This window comes from Panthera uncia (assembly GCF_023721935.1).
Source record: "Panthera uncia isolate 11264 chromosome B3 unlocalized genomic scaffold, Puncia_PCG_1.0 HiC_scaffold_1, whole genome shotgun sequence".
Taxonomy (NCBI): domain Eukaryota; kingdom Metazoa; phylum Chordata; class Mammalia; order Carnivora; family Felidae; genus Panthera; species Panthera uncia.
The window spans coordinates 28,106,511-28,120,785 of record NW_026057582.1 but is presented as its reverse complement, the minus strand read 5'-3'; the positions used below and the strand labels follow the sequence as shown (position 1 = coordinate 28,120,785).

Genomic DNA, 14,275 nt, shown 5'->3' with positions numbered 1-14,275 from the left:
ATGCAGGACGACGTAAACAGGTCTGTTTAAACAGGGAAGATGTTTTAAGTAGGAACAAACATTTACTAATTTTGCCCTTGTTTATAATGGAGAATGTGGAGACAGGAGGCCAATTAGCCTTATCTGCTTAAGGGACCCTACATTTTATAGGGGGTGTTCAGAGTTGAATCCAAACAGAATTCCTACCCCAGGCACGCTTGTGATGTTGAGAAATAAATATATGGGTTTGTCCTGGGTCAGTGTCACCACATTGAATGCAGGAGGAATAAAGGACAGCACAGTTCTTAATACTTGTATTTATCCCTCATTCAACCAAGAAAAGCCCCAGAGGAACCTAGTTGCCTCGTGAAACCAATTCCACTGAGCATTTCCTATCAATGTGCCTCAGACACTACACCCAGCCCATCACAAGCACAGTCTCAGGTCGACCACATCCCACCCTGTGAGAAGGGAACCCTCCTCATTTCACAGGTGAGAAACTGGAAGCTTTGAGATGGCGAGGAACAGCCCAGACTCATGCACAACAAAAAGGTGGGAAAAAATAAAAATAAAAAAGGGGCACCTGGGTGTCTCAGTCATTTGAGCATCTGACTCTTTGTTTTAGCTCAGGTCATTATCTCACAGTTCATGGGTTCGAGCCCCATGTCAGGCTCTGTGCTGATGGTGTGGATTCTCTCTCTCTCTCTCTCTCTCTCTCTCTCTCTCTCTCTCTCTCTCAAAATAAATATAAATAAACTTTAAAAAAAAGAAAAAGCAGGTGGGAGAGGCAGCCCAGCCCAGAGCCTGTGCTTCTTAGCTCCAGGATGGAGGGGCACTGGAGACCTGTTTCTGTAAAGTTGGATCACCTCTCTGGGACTCTTTTTTTCTCCTCTGTAAAATGCAGAGCCTGATAATGTTTCTGAAATTTTCTTTTTTTTCCCAAATATAATGTGTTGTCAAGTTGGAAATTTTCTAACTAAAGCTCAACAACAGGGGAACACGAGACCCTGAGCGTCTAGGACACTTCCCAAAGTAGCAGCCCCGTGCAGAAACGTCTGGAGTTGAATATACATAAAAGTTACCATCTGAATCATTTTTAAGTGTGCAGCTCATAGGTATTCAAGCTGTTCATAATGTTGTGCAGCTGTCACCACCACAGATGTCCCGGACTAACCAGCCCTCCACCCCGCCCTCCCGGCAGCCCCTGACAACTGCCGTTGTCTACTTTCTGTCTCTATGAACTAGATTGCTCTAGGGACCTCAAGTTAGTGGAACCATGCTGTATTTGTCTTTTTGTGTCTCACTTATTTCTCTTGGCACAGCGTTCTCAGGGTTCATCACGTTGTTGTGGGTTCGTTTGAATAGAAAGATAACCACAACACCATCGTAAACCATTACCCAATATATTTCACCCCTCCCCCCCAACATAGCACACTCCCAATCTTAAAGTTGATGTTCCCCGGATCCATGCCTTGTGCTGTGTATTTGGTGTCTTTCTGCAAACCCTGCTTTGAGAACTTCCTCCCCTACTCTAGCCACCAGTGCAGCCCAGTCACAACTGGAATTCAGGGTGTGTGCTGAGTGGAGGCCTGTGCCGAGAGCCTTCAGGGTCCCCAGGGCCACCCCCATCTCTCTGCTGCCCTCCTTTGTTCTCAGCCCCTGGGGCGGTTGATTCCTGGGAAGTTTCCATTTTAACATTGATTTTTGTTTACATTAATCTATGGTCTTCCTTTTATTTTTTTTAATTTTTAATTTTTTTTTTCTAATTTTACTTTTTATTTTTGAGAAAGAGCGGAGAGAAAGAGTGCTAGCGGGTGAGGGGCAGAGTGAGAGGGAGACCCAGAATCTGAACCAGGCTCCTGGCTCTTGTCAGCACAGAGCCCAATGTGGGGCTCAAACACATGATCCACGAGATCATGACCTGAGCCGAAGCTGGACGCGTAACCGACTGAGCCACCCCGGCGCCCCGTATTGTCTTCCTTTTAAAAATGAAGAAACTGCCATGCAGGAAGGTTAACTTGCCGGACACGTCCCAGCCAGTGAGTACAGATGCCAGATTCCAACCCAGGCCTGTGGACCACATGGACTTAACACCTCTTCCAGCCCCACCGTCTCCCACCGCCTCCCCCACGATGGAATTCAGCAGGCCACCGGCCTCTGTCACCGTCATTAACATTGTGCTAATGTTGTGAACCCCATTTGTAGTCATGTTGTGTTTAATTTGTGCAGGCCTACAATCCCTTATTTGCAATTATGAAATTCAAAAGGCTCTGAAAACCAAAAGGTTTCTCTTAGGCTTGTGAGTAGGTGTGGCCTGAGGCTATTCAGAGTCTCAGTTTAGCCTGTTTAGGTGAATATTTGTATGTTTTGCTACAGAGGTATAAGTGCGTGTAGTTTTGTTGTTGATTTTGGTTGGTTGGTTTTGATTAAAGAAAGCTTCCAGAAAGTACTGGAGGTAGTATGTCATATGCAGTTTAGTAACTTCTAAAATCTGAAAAATGCTCAACCCTGAAACACATTTGGCCCCGAGAGTTTCTAATAAGGAATTGGGGCCTAGACATATGTAATAGGATTATAGCTATATAAAGCTGTAAAAATAAAAGGCTTAGACCTAGTTTTATGTCCATGCATTTTTAAGTGGTATCATGCTCTAAAATAAGGGTCAGGATAATAGGTTCACAAATTACTGAAGTTAGAGAAGCTCCCCACCCTACCCGCCCCCCCCACCCCCCGACAAAGTTAGTAGAATTTCCCCTTTCATTTAACTTGAGCATTGGGAATTGCATTTCCGAATTAAGAGGTGCTGGTCCTCTGACTTTCTGAGTGATGTTTCTAGGCCTTTGGCACAAGGCACAGACACTTGTCAGCTTCCAGGCTGAGAATTACCCAAATACAGAGGCTGAAGCGGCAGAGGAGATGAGCCGTGCCCTGAGAGTGTGGTGGAGAGAGAGAAGAAAGGATCTGAAGAACTTTGGCAGCTGGCCTGTGGGGGTCCCAGTCCCCGGCCCTCCCTGGCAGCCCACAGGGGACAGCAGCAGCAGAGCAGGGGATGCTGAGGCAGAGGCACAGGGGTCTTCAGAGGGGGAGAGAGGACCTGCCCTGTCTCTGTCACTGCTGATAGGGGCACCGAGGCCACTGCCACTCAGCCATGGGACACCCACCCTGAGCTGAGGGGGACCCTCCGGGCCTGCATGCTGCAGACTGGCCCCACACCCCACATTGACCTTTGTGGGGGCCTGAGCTCTGAAGCCCCCTCCCACTTAGGAAGCAGAGGGTGGGCACAGTGGGCTCCTCACACCTTCTCCCTTAATGTCTCCAGGAGTTCATGCAGTTAGCTTCTGCAGGAGACTGTAGGCCGACCCTTACGGTGTGTGTGAGCGTGTGTGCGCACACACACGTGTGCAGGGGTGAGTGTGTGTGTTCCCGTGTGGAAGGAAAGGGATGAGATTGAGGCTGGAGCTGCTGGGCGGAAGCCAATCAGGAAATATTTTCTGGAAAGCCCCCTACCTCCCTCCGTGTTGCCGCCCTAACACCAAGCGTCTTCAAATGGCCTCGCCCTCCCTCCTGGTGCCCTGTCCCAGGATCTGGACTGAGGATGGGGCAGATGGGGTGGGTCTGTGTCAGGCCTGATGTCACTGAAGGACATCCCAGGATTTGTTCTTTCTCTCTGGGTGGCCCTCATGTCTGCAGGAAGTGTCGAGGAGCTATATTTCTGACCCACCTTTGAGCATAAACCTCCCCTCCACAGGTCAGGTGGCTTATCTTATGACAGCACTTGTCAGATATACTGAGCTTTGGACTTCTTCTCATGGTCTTGCTCGGTGTTTCAAGGTCCTGACTTGGATATGGCAGCAACAGGGGGAGGAAGACAGATTAGTGTTGGGATCTGAAAGCACAGAGTCAAGTTGAGGGACAGACTGGCAAGGGGCATTTAACGCTCCCCTCCCCCACCCACCCGCAACTTTGAATGACTCCAGCAAGGGAAATGGATATATGCATGGGAGGGGGAGGGAAGAAAAGGCAGAGAGAGAAACGGAGAAATCCTCTCATGTGAAGCGTTCTTTTTCCTTTTGGATTTCCTTTTGCAGATAGTTTTATTCTGGATTAACACATAGCGCTAGAATGCAGTGCCCTACTAGAAGGTAAATTCCCCAAGGGCAAGACAGTCCGTGTGTTGCGACAGCTTGGGACAGCCGACCACATCTCTTCCCAGCTCTGTGCTCAGCGACATCACCTTGGTAGCCTGAAAACAGACATGGAGTATTTACACCACGGAAGTTGATAAAGGCTACTGGGCAGCACTTTTTCCCTCCAGAGAGCTGGGTGTTACGCGTTTGCCAGCACTGGACGGGTTCTCTCCGCAGCTTCTGGAAGAGGAGGCCTTCGAGTGTCCCTGGAATTAATAAACAACCATCAGCAAGAGAGGGAAGAAGAGAAGCAGCGTTCTCTCCAAGGCCAGTTAAACAAGCGCCATATGCCAGCAGCTGCACATCGGAACGAGGTTCCCATCCGGGCAACCTGCCGACTCTTGCTTCGTAGGTCTTGGTGGTCAGGGTGCAGCCGTGCTCCTTCCTGTTGGGGTTGGCATCTACGAGGACCATTCAGGGTTTTCTCTGGGGATGATATGGGTCATTGTAACCTGAAAGTGGTGGTGGCAGCTTCCAGAGACCAACAGGACAGTCCTAACCAGAACTGCTCCTGGGCCATGGTCTATGGCATTGGTGGGGACTCTGGCCCTTGTCTGTGCCTGATTCTCCAGGCTTCCTCTCAGTTCCATGAGCTCTCAATGTCCTTACTTAAGCCTCAACTTGCTCAGCTGAGCCTCACACAGAGGGTGGGTAGAGTAGGGAAGTACTTAGCCGCTATAAAGCGGCTCCCACTTTCCCTGACCTTGCAAGATTCACAATTTAGAGGGAGGAAAGTGACACATTCGTATCACTGTAGTAGTTCCAAAGTGCAATCCTGGCGCCGTGGGAGCACAGAGGTAGGCTTTAAGGGAAGGCCTCCTGGAAGTGGCCTATCCTTGGAGCCTGGAATGGGTTTCCATTCTAACCCAGCCTTACAAGAAGATCTGGCCGCTTATTTCTAGGCTGTGTCCCTGGATCTGCAATCTGCTGAGATGATCCAGATGTAAAGAACCCAGGAAACAGGCAGAGGGAGCACGGGGCAGAAGGAACTTTTGCTGAGCACGCACTTCGTAGGGGCTCTATAGCGGCTAAGTACTTCCCTACTCTACCACGCTCTGTGTGAGGCTCAGCTGAGCAAGTCGAGGCTTAAGGAGGTGACATGATTTAGTCCTAAGTTCACACACAAAGCAGAACAGGTTCCCAGTCTAGGTCTGTCTGCCTCCAAGGGCTGTACCCCTTCTGCACCCTGGGCTTCTCACACTAGCAGGTAGAAGGGCCAGGCAGAGGGGGATTTACAATGAGAGGGAAGGTCTCACACGTTTCCCCAGAATCTTCTTTCTAAATCACCATTTTGTGTGTGTGTGTGTGTGTGTGTGTGTGTGTGTGTGTACCAATTGTTTTTGGTGAACAGTTATGTTCTGGGCACCGTGCTCACACATCCCTCTGGGGTAGAAAACTTGAGGCTTGGGAGAGGACTACTTACCCAAGCCAGGAACTGCTCGAGCCTGGCTCCTTCACGCTGTGTGTTGACTCTGCTTCCCTACCTTCTGGGTCTTCTTTGCAGTGGCGGTGGGGAGCAAGAAATCATGGGCCTGGGTGCCTGAGAAGGGATCACTGAGGAAAAACAGGAGCAGACCAGGAAGGTGCCTCAGCGGCTCCACCCCCCCAGAGCAGGAGAAGCAGCTTCCTCCCACTTAAGGGACCTTTGACCAAGCCCAGAAAATTCCTGGCTGATGGGGGCAGGGAGTGGGGCTTCTTGAATGGAAGAAGCTATTTTCTTTTTCTATACAGGCTTTGGGTAATTCCACTCCCTTTTCTCTGCCAAGCTTTATCTTTGCCTAAGAATTCACACTAGTCCCCAGGGGCCCCTGCTACACAGCTGCTGCCGCTTCTTTCTTCACTGATGGGTTAGAAATGGGACAGATGTAAAATGCTTATGTTTTAGTAAGCGTTTTGTCTGAGCATCAGTGACAACTTAGAGAGATGATCTACAGGGGCTGGGGCTCTCAATGGGGGCGGGGAGCTTCCTACTGGTGTTTCTCTGCCCGAAGGGAGGCCATGGGAGAAATGACCAGTGCTCAGGGTAAGTAAAGTACGGAAGGTATAAGAAGATGAGGGAGGGGGGCTTGGGTGGCTCAGTCAGTTGAGCATCTGACTTTGGCTCAGGTCATGATCTCGCGGTTTGTGGGTTCGAGCCCCGCGTTGGGCTCTGTGCAGATAGCTTGGAGCCTGGAGCCTGCTTTGGATTCTGTGTCTCCCTCTCTCTGCCCCTGCCCTGCTCGCACTCTCTCTCTCTCTCTCAAAAATAAAAAAAATAAAGGAGATGAGGGAAAGGGACCAGCCTTGTGACCTCCCCACCTCCCATGTGGCCCAGGGCCAATGCTATTTTCCTGGGGGTAGGTGATTTTCAGTTAAAAAGGGATGGCAGGCAAGAAGTGCCTTTGCTGAGAAAAAGGACAATGCAGAAAGGAAATGATATGCATCACATGTATTGAGTCCCTACTTTGATCCTAACTAGTGCCTTGGGCACAGGTGATGGGGAGGCAAGCTTTGTCCTTAGCCTCTTACAAGGTGAGTCAGGGAGACTCGGGTTCCCACAGAGTGATGCACCATAAACTACAGCAGACAGGGACAGAGACTGAGGGAGCAGGGTGGGCACCAATTCTGCCTGCTACAGTATGGGGAAGGCTTCTAGAAGAGGTGACATTTGGTCAGGGCCTTGAGGGATGAGTAGTAGCTTGCAAGGTAGAGTGGATTTTCAGAGTGCATTCTAGGCAGTGTGAAAAGCTGGCTGGGAGGGTAGCAAACAGCAGCCTGTGTGAGGAGAAACAGCTGTGGCTGAAGTACAGGCATACTTTGGAGATACGCCAGGTTCAGCCCCAAACCACTGCAATAAAGTGAATATCACAATAAAGTGAGTCAAATAGATTTTTTGGTTTCCCAGAGTATATAAAACTTAGGTTTACACTATACTGTAGTCCATGAAGTATGCAATAACATGTCTAAAAAACTAATTAAAAATTTTCTTAAATGTTTTTAAATTTATTTTTGAGAGACAGAGAGAGAGACAGCATGAGTGAGGGAAGGGCAGAGAGAGACTGAGACAGAATCTGAAGCAGGCTCCAGACTCTGAGCTGTCAGCATAGAGCTTGACACGGGGCTCAAACTCATGAGCGGTGAGATCATGACTTGAGTTGAAGTCAGATGCTTAACCCACTGAGCCACCCAGGCGCCCCTAAAACATTTTTTTTAAAGTAAACTGTATGCCCAGCACAGGGCTCAAACTAACAACCCCTGAGATCAAGAGTCGCATGCTCAGCGGGTTAAGCTGAGCTTTTGATTTCGGCTCAGGTCATGATCTCACAGTTTGTGAGTTTGAGCCCCACAGGGGGCTCTGCACTGACAGCACAGAACCTGGTTGGGATTCTCTCTCTCCCCCTCTCTCTGCTTTGCCCCCCTCTAAATAAATAAATAAATAAATAAATAGATAGATAGATAGATAGATATTTAAAAAAGAAAAAACAGAGTTGCATGCCCTACCAACTGAGCCAGTCAGGTGCCCCTAAAAAAACACATTTTTTTCTAATTAAAAAAGACTTCATTGGGGCGCCTGGGTGGCGCAGTCGGTTGAGCGACCGACTTCAGCCAGGTCACGATCTCGTGGTCCGTGAGTTCGAGCCCCGCGTCAGGCTCTGGGCTGATGGCTCGGAGCCTGGAGCCTGTTTCCGATTCTGTGTCTCCCTCTATCTCTGACCCTCCCCCGTTCATGCTCTGTCTCTCTCTGTCCCAAAAATAAATAAAAAACGTTGAAAAAAAAAATTTAAAAAAGACTTCATTGATGAAAAATGCTAACCGTCATCTGAACTTTCAGAGCATCCTAACCACTGATCACTGGTCACCATAACATATAATAATGAAAAATTTTGAAATATTGCCAGAATTACCAATATATGACACGAAGTGAGCAAATACTGTTGGAAAAATGGGGCCAGTAGACTTGCTCTAGGCAGGGTTGCCACAAACCTTCACTTTGTAAAAAATGCAATAAAGTGCAATGAAGCAAATTACACACACACAAAAAACACAAAACCACCCAACAACCAAAAACCCTCAATCCTCCAAACCAACAACCCAAGGAGGCACAAGAAAGTGAGGTCTGCCTGTACAGAATTCAAGGGTGGAAGAGGCGGACGGCTGGACACAGAGGTGTGTTATATGTAAGGTGAGCATGGAGGGGGATGATACAGAGATGGATGGCTTAGACAGAGGAAGTGGGACCAGGGTGGTGACTGGTGCCCCCCCAGTAGAGGAAACACAGAATGGAGGGCAAGCCAAGCTCTGGCACAGACCCAAGGGGATGCAGCACGGGTCACTGCAGGGGGGCGGGGGCTTTCCACTGGGATTGGGGATGGGTGTCTGCAGGGCTGGCTGGGGCGGGGGGAGATGGGGCGGGGAGAAGCCAGCCAGCAGCAAGGAGAGAAAGTCCAACCTCCGCAGGCGTTCCGCGCGGCCAGGCCAACCTCCCATTCCAGGGGCGGGCACCGACGGAGCAGTGCTGCGTGCCCCGCGCGCCGGGAGACCCAGGTAGGAAAGCGGAGGGACAGTGCCCCGGGCGCAGGGGCGGCTCGCTCCGGGGCTGCTGCAGGGACGTGCCCCGCCTGGCCCGCAGGAAGAGCGGTATCGGAGGAAGTAGGGGGTCCCGGAGGGGAACCCGCCTCCGGCTCTGTCCACCGAGGTCACCGCTCCGCACCGCACCTCGGGCGGGGCTGGGAGGTCACCGGCGGGCGGGAGACGCCGGGAGCCACTGCGGCTAGTGGTGGGCGGTCGGACGCAGCCGGAGCCCCGCGCAGACGCCGTCCGCCCCCTCGGATCTTGCCTCGGTGGGACGCCTTTGCCGCGCCTCCCAGGCGCCGGGCCCAGGAGACCGAGCGTGCCCCTCCCGGAGGTGCCGTCAGGGCCATCACATGCCCGGTGGCCCTGGCGCCTCGCGTGGGAAGGTCACCTTTCCACTTTGGGGGGTCTGCGCCCGCGCGTTCCCGGGCGGGCGGGTGGGGGGCGCGGGCACGTCCCCGGGCCGGGACTGCGGACCGCGGGCGCCTCCTCGTGACCGACGTGGGGAAGATTCTTGCGTGGGAGTAAGACGGGGAAGGGTGTCGCACCGGCCTCGGGCGTCTCCGCATCCGCTGGGGACCCTGCGGACACGTGGCGCCTGGCGCGCAGGGACCCCAAGTTTACGGGTCGCGGGCCAGCCCCCGCGAGGAGGAGCAGACGGGCTTGGCCTCCGCTTCGGCCCTGGTCCGGAACCGCCGCGTTCCTCCGGGACACTGTGTGAAAGGAGCCCCCACTGTCGGGCGGGTGCGCAGCGGGCCCTGCCCTCGGGCAGTTGGGGGAGCCCCGCAGAGTAGTCCGGTGCCCAAGACCCAGGGCTGGTCTTTTTTGCGTTTTTCTCCCAAGTGAATTGAAATAGCCTTCCAGGCTTTCCAGGACCCTGGGATTGCATATGTGGGCCTTGATCTAGTGTAATTGCAGCCGTGGTGGTGGTACCTAGTAGCAATTTTAAGTCCAGTCTTTCTTCTGTCCTTCCGTCTCTCCCTTGGCTCTGCTCACCTCGCCCCTTAAGGCAGCCGGCTTTAGAGAAGCATCTCCCCAACCCTCATCTTGGCATGAGCCCTAGAACAGTACGGTGCTGTTACAGGAGCTGCGGGGCGGGGGCGGGGGCGGGGGCGGGGTGCGCAGAGCAGAGGTCGTCCTGGGCGGTGGGGTGTGGGGAGAGAAGGCCGTCCCCCCTGCCCCCCCCCCCGCCTGCAAGCCCCAGGAACCTCTGATTTGACTGTGAAAATAACGACCAAATGAATCAGTGTTTGTGCTAAATTAACGAAGCATGTACGTCGCTAAACGTGCCAGGTTAAATTTTGCTGAACTTGGCTTGTGTGTGCTCTGTTTTGTCCTTGTAAAATGAAGTCATTTTATGCTTAAAAAAAAAAAAAATTAGAACATTGGTAGAATTACAGATTTGTAAATTTGAACTTACAAGTCAGTACTCGCTTGCTGTTTTGTACTGAAGGAGCAAATTGCTTATGTCATTCTTTGGTACAGTGCACAGACTGAACACAAACACCACACTGGGGTCCGCTTGTGGAGACTTTCTTGTGCAGAGAAATGCTGAGTTGGGTTTACAGTAGGGTTACAATTGACATTTTTAAAGCATTTGAGCTTTGAAAGCATCTTGGGAGAGTTTTTTAAATGCGACTTTTAAAAATGTTTATTTTTGAGAGAGAGTGCGCCGCCTTCGCATGAGCGGGGGAGGGGAAGAGAAAGGTAGACAGAGGATGAGAAGCGGGCTCTGTGCTCATAGCCTGATTCTTTGGGGCTTGAACTCAAACCTGGAGATCATGACTTGAGCCCACGTTGGGCGCTTAACTGACTGGGCCATCCAGGCGCCCCCAGAGAATTTCTTTAAAAAAATTGTATATATATATATTTTTTAAGATTTTATTTTTAAGTAATCTCTACACCTAACCATGGGGCTCAGACTCACAACCCTCTCATGAAGAGTCGCGTGCTCCACCCACTGAGCTAGCCAGGCGCCCCTATATTAACAAGTTTTAGAAACAACTGGTGTGATGGATTAAAAAAAATTTTTTAAATGTTTATTTTTGAGAAAGAGAGAGAGAGAGAGACAGAGCATGAGTGGGACAGGGGCAGAGAGTGAGGGAGACAGAATCTGAAGCAAGCTCCAGGCTCTGAGCTGTTGGCACAGAGCCCGACGCGGGGCTTGAACCCACAAACCTGGAGATCACGACCTGAGCTGAAGTTGGATGCCTAACTGAGTCCCCCAGGCATCCCTGTAATGGATTTTTAAAAAGCAATCTCTTGGGGAGCCTGGGTGGCCCAGTCGGTGCAGCATGCAACTCTTGACTTCTGCTCTCGTCATGATCTCGGGGTTCTTGAGATAGAGCCCTGCTTGGGCTCTGCGAGCTGAGAGCGTGGAGCCTGCTTGGGATTCTTTCTCTCCTCTCTCTGCCCCTCCCCCACTCATTCTCATGCTCTCTTTCTCTCTCAAAAAAAAAAAAAAAAAAAATTTAAAAAGCAACCTCTTGGGGCGCCTGGGTGGCTCAGTCGGTTAAGCGTCCGACTTTGGCTCAGGTCACGATCTCACAGTCTGTGAGTTCGAGCCCCGCGTCGGGCTCTGGGCTGATGGCTCAGAGCCTGGAGCCTGCTTCCGATTCTGTGTCTCCCTCTCTCTCTGCCCCTCCCCCATTCATGCTCTGTCTCTCTCTGTCTCAAAAATAAATTAAAAAAAACGTTAAAAAAAAAAAATTAAAAAAAAAAAAAAAGACTGCCTCCCCCACCTCCTATGTTTAAAAAAAAAAAAAAAAAGCAACCTCTTGCTAAATTAAAAATAGGCTGATTGCTTTGATTCTGAACCGGTCTTTCAACAAGAAGTATTTTTTTAAACGCTTATTTATTTATTTTGAGAGAGAGATGATATGAGCAGGGGAGAGCCAGAGAGAGAGGGAGAGAATCCCAAGCAGGCTCTGCGCTGTCACCACAGAGCCCTATGTGGGGGCTCCATCTCACGAACCACCGTATCTTGACCTGAGCGGAAACCAAGAGTCCGACACTCAGCCCACTGAGCCACCCAGATGCCCCTCAACGAGAAGTATTTTTAATTGCCCTCTTTTTTTCCCCTTTGAATCGTGAAAGAAGATACTCTTGGACTTTTAGAAGCCAGTAGTAGGCCTTCTCCACTTCCACCCCCCGCCCCTCCCCGCCGACATGAGCGCCACTGAGCCCCATGGCCTCCCCTCTGGTCCCCCTGTGGCTCTCTGGTCACCTGTGGGCAACGGGGAGGGAGGGGTGCACCCCTGCCCACCCACTGACTGGTCCTGATCCCTGCCCTGCCCACCCCGGCCTCTCCCACAGGCTGAGATGCAGGCCGAGATCCAGATGTTCCTGCTCGTGCCCCTGCTGCTGGCCCCGGCCCCTGGGTCCTCGGTGAGTGCGGCCCTACCTGGCCAGGCTCCCAGCTTGGGAGCAGGGAATGGGGGATGGGGAATGCCCCAGGGTTTAGGACCAGGGAGGAGCCACCCCACCGCAGCTCAGAGCCCTGTCCCTGCGGGGAAGGCCAAAAACAATAAAGTTCCTTTAAAAGCAGATGGCACCTTGAAGGGGTCTAGTCAAGGTGCCCGGAGCTGCCCGCCAGGCTGCAGGGTGCAGTTTGCAGGAATGGCAACTTGCCACTGCCCTCCTCCTTCAGAAGCTTAGACCACCGCCCTCCCCCCCCCCCCCCCCCCCAGTAGTCTTCCAGGGAGGAAGGAAGGGGAGGGGGCTGTGCTGGCATAAGCCAAGACGCAGGCTAGATGGCTCATCCCATCTGCAGTCTGCCTGGGACAGAGCAGGCTGCCCCTCAGCTTGACTGTTTGTGCTTCGAGGTTTGTGGGTGCCGGTCATTCCTCCTCGCTGGGGGCTGGCATCCAGGGCAGGGATGGCCAACAGACCTCTCTGAGATGATCAACGTCCTGAATCTGTGCTGTCCCGTAAGATAGACACTTGGTTACCGAGTGGCTACACATGGCTACCGAGCACATGACATGTGGCTAGTGCAGCTGAAGAATTGTTTTTTCTTTGATTTGATTTCTTTAATTAACTTAAATAGCCACACGAGGCTCATGGATACTGCATTAGTGCAAATTTAGAGGACACGGGAGCCCACTGGTGATCAGGGTGGCTGTTTTGTTAACAGGGCCCGAAGAACAGCTTCCTGGAGAGCAAACCTGGGGGCCTGAGGTTATATGAAAAATCTTCTAGATGGCAGGACAAACCTCCAGGAGAGGAGGGGCCACAGAGCTGGGCTTGGTCCTGGGAGCTGCTCCTGCCAAGCTTCTGCTGGCATTGACTGGGTGGAAGGCATGGAAGCAGCCAGGTCCCATGCTGCCCCCGGAGAGCTCTTTGCTAGGGGGACCCCCACATCCCTGCCCACCGTCTGTGAGACAGGCAGTCCCTGGGGAAGGAGGGGAAATGCCGCCTCTGTAGAGTGTGAGTCAAGGATGAGAAGGGGCAGGGCCAGGCAGCATGGGCCACAGTCAGAGTGATGGGTGGGCTAGAGGCCAGCTGCCCACGGTCACCTCTGCCACCCCAAGGTCCTTGTTCCCTAAATGTCACACCATAAGATCCTTGGCACAGGCTTTCTCTGGTGCCTGGGCATGAAGCCATCGCTCAGGTGGAGGGGCTACGTTGCCAGAGTCAAGGCCCCAGGAGGAAACCCAGAGCCACCCCCTAACAATTGTGTGACCGTAAGCAAATCATCAGGCCTTAGATTCCCTTTAATTGGGGGTTATAATACTGTGCAGGTGAAGTGAGTCAAGGTGCACAAAACGACCTGGGTCCTATTAGGTGCTTTCTGTCTTAGGAACACCTGAGCAACCTTTTCCTGCCTCTTCCTCCCCACACCATGTGAGCTCAGGTGGGGCCTAGAACTCTCCTCCGCCCCTCCACTGCACGCACCCAGCTCAGCTGCCTCCTATTTCTGGCCTCAGCCAAGGGCAGAGCCACCACGGGGTCCCCGAGTGCTTCTTGGCTCTTCTCAGGGCTGACAGGGGTTAGGGATGAATAAAGCGGATATGCACCCTGGCCGTCACGCCCAGTCACCGCCTGCCAACCCCAGGCTGGTCAGGAGTGGTTTCCTCTGCCTCTGTTTCCATCCACTCACACCTTCTCTCACCCCCACCCCTGCACGGCACAGCACAGCCCTGGGAAGAGCGCAGCAGGAAAGGGGGCCCCTGAGTTGCCCTGGGAGGAGGTAGTCAGAGCAGGAGAGACTGGGTACTGAGAGCAGGAGCAGGTGAGGACAGGCCAGCAGGAGGACGGGCTGGACCCGCTTATTCTGGCTCCACACCATCAGCTTGTGGTTTGAGTAATTGTAGAGAAACAAAACATGCCTGTGCTGCCCGTGGCTGAAGCCAAATGTGCTTTCGTTCCTCGGGGAGACAGTGTGGAGGGGTAGGTAGCCCGGCTCTAAGATCTGGCAGGCTTGGTCCCTCCCTCCCATCTGCCGGGCAAGTGGATGTCTGCTTCGTGGGTGCTTGGCACAGGAGGCCAGGGCATGCTTGCAGTAGGGCTTTTGGCCCCTTATGGTGAAAGCTGGCGAGTTCTGTAAATGAATGTTC

At 52.3% G+C, this 14,275-nt stretch overlaps 1 protein-coding gene across 1 annotated transcript in view; it reads left to right on the top strand.

Annotated features, from left to right (window-relative positions):
- The first annotated feature begins 8,549 nt into the window (after positions 1–8,549).
- The window catches only part of PAPLN (papilin, proteoglycan like sulfated glycoprotein), a 33,574-nt gene continuing 27,848 nt past the window's right edge, over positions 8,550–14,275 (top strand). The window contains exons 1-2 of the mRNA XM_049611429.1: positions 8,550–8,690; positions 12,033–12,104. Of these exons, the coding sequence (XP_049467386.1) occupies positions 8,550–8,690; positions 12,033–12,104 (213 nt within the window). The remainder of the gene's footprint in view (positions 8,691–12,032; positions 12,105–14,275) is intronic.